At 33.5% G+C, this 6819-nt stretch overlaps 1 protein-coding gene across 1 annotated transcript in view; it reads right to left on the reverse strand.

Moving 5' to 3' along the window:
- LOC106665587 overlaps window positions 1–6462 on the reverse strand; it is an 83352-nt gene extending 76890 nt beyond the window's left edge. Inside the window, exon 1 of the mRNA XM_024227204.1 lies at window positions 6263–6462. Within this exon, the coding sequence (XP_024082972.1) occupies window positions 6263–6271 (9 nt within the window). The 5' untranslated portion in view covers window positions 6272–6462. The remainder of the gene's footprint in view (window positions 1–6262) is intronic.
- Window positions 6463–6819: the final 357 nt, after the last annotated feature.

The raw sequence follows: 6819 nt of genomic DNA on the forward strand, positions 1-6819 counted from the left end.
ATCTCCTAAAGATCGAAATGTTGGCACGATAAAGAAAATGTTTTTCTAAAACACCAGACAGCATCTCACGATCATCAAATAATCATTAACTAACGGTCACTAAACACACTAAACTCACACATTCTATGTAATGTAGAAAAGTACCTCTGAAACGGAATTTTTTGGATGTTGGAAGGAGCAGTTTCGACCACGTTGAAAAATTTTACACAATGTTTGTATCCTATCAAGGTGCACGTATGTAACAAGAATGGGAAAATGCGGCTTTTGGTTTAGTCAGAATAAAGTGACCATTAAAAATACAAATAAAATGACGTGGAACCTTATGTACAACAACATCGAAGAAATCATATTTTCAGAGAATAACAATGGTAAGTTGTAGCCCAAATTTTGCCAGTTATTGAACCAACATGCATGTTACTTAATAAGATGATTTTTGGTAACATTCAGGTAATTTTGATAATTTTATATGTAACTTAAAAGTATACGTATACTTGCAGGAGAGTCATAATTTTTGGCATGTTTTTGACGGCCGAAATGATGTTTATTGGAAAAAATCTTTAAAGTTTTTTCACATAATCAAATCGTTTATACGCTCAAACAAATAACATAACAAATAACAAAATAACGTTTTTGAAGATACCCTGTTCTGGGAGTCCTTTATAATAGTGATCAGCCACTTTTAACACAAAATAAGTTATAAAAAAAAGTTAAATTTTAACCCCCCCTTTATTTTTGGAAAGGTGTTTATATTTAATTGAAAAACATTTTTTCTACTCCGTACACAGTGGTCCTGTGAACAGACTGCACTACTTCAGGCAGGTAATGCTAAGTTGGACTAAAAAACCTGATTCTCAACTGTAATCGAGATATTTAACTTTTCCGGTTAGTACAATCTTTCACAACTGTATTACATAAAGCCGAAAATTTCGCATAAATGTTAATCCAACTGTAAATGTAATTTCATCAATTCAAACCCGTTGAAAAACCTATGTTTTTTTATTGTAATCTTAAGCAAATAAAATACAAAATCAATTAAAAGATTAACTTTTACGAGTTTCCGAAGTTCTTGACTTAAGATTAAGAAAGATTTTTTTTAAATTTATAAATACTGGAACAGATATGGCACTTATACAAAAGTTGCTCTTACTAATGAGTTAATTATGCTCTTATTTTCGAAAAATACAAAGAGAAAAGTGAACACTTGCATATATATTTTTTATTTGCCGTAATAAGTATGTATGCTCACTGTTAAAAACGCTCGGAAATATGTCTAAAATTTGTTATCCTAGTATCACCAAAAAACGTTTTACTAAAATCGGTGATCCCAATTTCGTATGTTACCTAAAATACACTCAAAGATAAAAACAGCCGGATACTTTTATTTATTGGTTTACTTTCCATAACTAGGTTAAATATTTGACCTAAAGTATAAGCACAACATTGTTGTTTTTTTACCTTTTACACTCTTTATATTAAAAATAAATAAAACCAGTTCAGTTTTATTCTTCTCAGATCCATCTTGTTGTTATTTCGTTTATTAAACGGTTTTCTTTGATGAAAAAAAAATTAGTTTTTGTACTTAAAAGGGTGTTTTAAGTTAAGAAGATTTCGTCCGAGCATGCTTTGGCCATCGACGGACGTTAAACCAAGTCCACGATTGTCTACTGCGGTTTAAGGACACGGGAAGTCTCGATAGAAGAGAAGGTAGTGGTCGACAGTAAGTACGAAGTACGACGGCTCGTTTTATTGCTCTTACAGCAATACGGAATCAATTCATGTATCGTGCGTAAGTCCAGCCATTTTAAAGACAGTCAGTTATGGTATGGAGTGGAATCAACGTCTATGGCCGTATCGAACTGATTATCATACAGAACAGATCTTTGATTGCACTAAGGCGCATTGAGGATGTTCTTGTAGAAACTTCATTCCCTCGATTTATTTGGGTCAACTTCGTGTTAATCACGATAATGCTCGACCGTACGTAGCCCAAGTTGTCACCCATTACTTGGAGTATTTAGAGGTTACCACAATGACTTGGCCACCAGGTTCTCTTGACACGAATCCCACCAGAACACTTATGGGACATGATAAAGAGACGGGTTAGACACTGTTCATCGCCTCCAACAAGCTTTCAACGGCTTCAAAGCGCTCTTGTTGAGGAATGGGATGCTCTTTCACAAGCCGAAATCCCGTTCTTATTTATTAGGAGATAACCCTCCACGAGGCCAGAGGATATTAATCCCAGATACTACGAGCAAAACTAGGTAATAAATTTTCATTTTAATTTTGATTTTGATTCAATCCAATTTAACTAAATGGTGGTTTGGTGAATTTGGTTTCAAAACTTCTTAATTAAATATTTTTTATTAAAACTGATGAATTTCTGATCACTTGAATTTGTTTTACAATAAAATAGGTGTGTTGGAATTAATATAACGATAAAAATACGTAAGGTTAACTTAAACAATACTAGTGTTCTTTTTTTTCTTTGTAAACAACAAATGTATTTTTTTGGAATTTCAAGATTTCTTTTTAGTGCTTTTCCCTGCGTACAATGTTGACTGGCTGTACAACCGAAATGTGCTTCTAAAAGAGTTACCGTTGTGTATTAATCGAGAGAAGGACAAAAACCAGAACCCTAAAAATGAGCCAGGACTGCGTTATTTACCTGGAATGAGTTGATTTAAATGAGGTTGACTAAGTGCACCTTCGGATTTTAAATGCATGTTCTGGCCGGAAAGAATGAGAGGTATTATAAAAGTTTTATCCAATTAAAAACGAAAATCATTTACATAGGCTAATGGCGATACGGGGATGACCGGGAGTGTAGATCGGGGGGTCGACGACGGCGACGTCTTTAATAAATATATGGGGCCCGAGCAATAAATCCCCGTTGTGTGGGAGAGACAAAAAATTGAATTAACACAAAAGTAAGCGGAGCGGGACCAATAAAACAATAGCGCCACACCTACTCCCGGGACAATTAAAATCAGGCCATAAATTTTTAAGCCCCTTCGCCCCGTTCCTTCCACTGTGGAAGTTATCTGAGAACGCCCCCCTGCGACGTCGGGGAGGGGCAGCCATAAATTTCTGGTAATGGCCGGTCGAACTCGCCCCGCTATCATATTTATTTGTGGATCATACATAATAGATTTTTTGGGGCGTGGTGGCTGTGTTCGGGGAAGATTTCAACCCCAGCGGAAGAGGCAAGAGTATTCCTCCAGACCTTTTCCGGCAAACGCCACGGTTCAACATCTTATGTTCCTAGGGAAGCTTTTCCAAAACTAATTATTCAGAAATCGTGAGATGCGATCTGGTGTGATGTAGGTTTCAGAAAAATATTTTCTTTATCGTGCCAACGTTTCGATCTTTATTGAGATCATCTTCAGGGCCTGGGACTTACAAACATTGTTTACATATAACAATTACATTTTGGATGCGGAAAAGTGAATTTATACAATGCAAAATATATGTTTTTATATTCAATCAAAGTATTTCTACTCACTCAAAGTGTTTGTCTTCTGTGTAATTGTGCCATTCTTGCGTGTCGTGTTGAGCAACACGCAAGAATGGCACAATTACACAGAAGACAAACACTTTGAGTGAGTAGAAATACTTTGATTGAATATAAAAAAATATTAAATTCACTAATTTTGTGGTCCGCTTGACCAATTAATATATTACGATTAATTAAGGTTTTGAGATAAAAATTGGCAAAAAGGAGGGAAAACTCAAAAGGTGGGGTTGAGATAGGAAGTTGGTGTCCGAGTGGATCGAGGTCACGATAGCTCACGTGGTAGAGCAGCGGCGTATCAAGCCGAAGATCGTGGGTTCGAATCCCGCTCTTGCCATTGACTTTTTTATCTCAGCTCAAACCCTTAATTAATCGTAATAAAAAAATATATTTTGCATAGTATAAATTCCCTTTTTCACATCCTAAATGTATTTGTTAAATGTAAACAATGTTTGTAAATCCCAGTCCCTGAAGATGATCTCAATAAAGATCGAAACGTTGGCACGATAAAGAAAATGTTTTTCTGAAACCTATCACACCAGAACGCATCTCACGATTTCTGAATAATTATCGATTAACGATCACTGATCACCACACTTTTCCAAAATGATTTTCTTTAAAAGAATTGAATTATGTGTGGAGCTACGAATGGGAAGACATTGCTCCTTGTGGTACTTTGGTTTCACCGCCATATCCATTCCTTGCTTTAGCCATGTTGGTTGTTAACTTTTCTTAAGAAGATATACAGGGTGTTCCCAACATTTTAAAACATACTGTAAATAATATAGTATATACCAAAATATAGGGTTAAAAAAACTTTAAAATCGCCTTAAATACCCAATCGTCCGAAGTATTCTTCTTCAGAAGCTAGCTGCCCTATTTGCACATTCAGGTACCGGTATTAAATCAACATCATTTCTTGCAAATATTTGCTGGTTGGACAGGGTTATGTATTTAGCCCTTTGTTATTCTTGCTCTTTATTAATGACCTAGATTTCCGAAATTATCCAAGCGTCCAGACGCCTTCTCTATGCTGACTGAGTGTCATACTGGCCGGCACTACATTCGCGTCAGAAGAACATCGACGCTTTATAACATTATTGGTCTCATTGTAAGTTATCAGTAATTTAACTAGATAAAATAATCGTAGATTTCAAGAAGCAGAGTTGCCCGTAGAAAGCTGTTGTTCTTTTTGGGCAGATTTTATTATCTCAAAAATAAATACTGTAATACCATTTTATCAACCACGGAATATATCTATCAGACAATTTTCTTATTTTGTTGCTAACATCATTGTTCGGATAAAAGGCACAGTATATTCAGAATTTACGCCTATTTCCAGTAGTTCTAAAATGTTTTGAATATAAACTTTTACAATATACAGCTTTCTTTCGGCAAATATCCCCTTTTTAACTTAATATTAAGCATTTTAATTTCAAAATAACCCTTTTTAATTCAAATTAACTTTTTTCTCTTTCAAATTAACCCTTTTTTAACTGCAAATTAACTTTTTACCTTCATACTAACACTTGTAAATTTCAAATTAACTCTTTTTAATATCAAATTAACACTTTCTTTAAAATGTTAAAAATTCGGAGAAAATGTTATAAAATGTAATCAGGTAAAGTAAAATTCCTTTATATTTGAAGAAGAAAAAATAATTCGGCTGTTAGAACACCACATACAAATTAAATACAATTAAAATAAAAAATTATGTACAATTAAATATAAAATAATTGGGTTCCGGTCTTCCTCACTGCAAATGCAACAAAAATGTTCGTTCGAACCACAGCCCGATTGTCCTTTCGCAAATATCCAATATTTTATGTTTTTTCAACTATGTTCGGGTTTCGTCATAAATGTACTCGTAGCCCATTAACTATTCATATTTGGAGACTCCTCAAAAAGCATTAAAAAGAGCACTCTCGGGCACTCTCAACGCGACACACAAGAATGACACATCTTCACAGAAAACAAATGCATAACAACTTCACCGTTTATTAAGCTTCATTATATCGAATCAATATGCAAAAAACATTATACTAAATGGGAAAAAAGTATTGGATAAAAAGTGGTAATAAAAAAGCTTAAAAAGAAAGAAAAAGAAACAAAAGACATAAATAAAAGACTAAAAAAATAACGAACACCGTCTCAGAAAAATTATGAATACATCTTCATCAAACACAGACAAAAAAAGTAACAATACGTAAGTTGTAAACCCCATCTTTAATCTAACAAAAAAAGTTTAAAAAATCAATGTAAAAATCAAATAAAACACATTTTTTGCGCTTTTATCATAATAAAGTTGATTTTTACAACTTCTGTATTGTTCTTTTTTCTTATGTCTCTGTTTAGCGCAGATATTTTGTCTCATAACCAAATTGAAATTTAAAAATATATCTCAAATTGAAATGTATACTTTATTTTCATTTGATACTATTTTTAATTTCAAATGTAAATTTAATTTGGCTTTTAAAAGTTCGATTGCTTTACTTTGCTTCAAATGCAAGGATTTTACTTTATTAATCAATTAATTAATTAATTTAATACGAAAGATGCTTAATTTCAAAATTAAAAGGTTTAATTGTATGGGAAAAGTTATATATCGTATAACAGTTAAAAACCAAGCTTTGTTACGATGTAAACAGTCTGTCAAGATCTTGTTAAAATTAATTTAAAAAAGCTGATTGAGAAATATGTTCAAATCCATTTAAAACATTGACAAAGAATTAATCAAAAAATAGTTACCTTGTTCATTCCAATATAATGTGAGCACTAAAGTGATTTTTTTAAGACTGCAAAGTTCAAAGAGTCAGATAATGCTAAAAATCCGTACCATAAATTAGCACCATTAGGTATTTTTAAACATTTATAATGTCAAACTGTAGGATAGACAAGTTAGGCAAAATTTCTCTCCGATATTGCTACGCCCTCGTTTTTTAAGCTCTGCCGGTGTGCAATGCTTCTTTTAAATAAGTATCGTCACACTGTAGAAAGAGATAGACTAATCAGTTTTAGTCTAGGCGATACGACAAAGCGAATATACCCTGAAAAATAATATACGTCTACTCGTGTCTATAACTTCAAAGATATGGACAAACCTGTACGAACACTTTAACAGATAACGGACAGCTACGGCCTAAATACAATTTTGTAACATTTTTATCAACGCTCGGTCGTAGGATACACGTACGATCGAAGAGGTCTGATGTCCGTACGTCGAACCAATATGAAAATCAATCTGTGGGATCCCATGAACATAAACATAATTTTTACGAAGTTTAGCCCCTCTGCCTATATCAATG

Source organism: Cimex lectularius, unplaced genomic scaffold (assembly GCF_000648675.2).
Source record: "Cimex lectularius strain Harlan isolate CLEC.00 unplaced genomic scaffold, Clec_2.1 scaffold83, whole genome shotgun sequence".
NCBI classification, from domain to species: Eukaryota; Metazoa; Arthropoda; class Insecta; order Hemiptera; family Cimicidae; genus Cimex; species Cimex lectularius.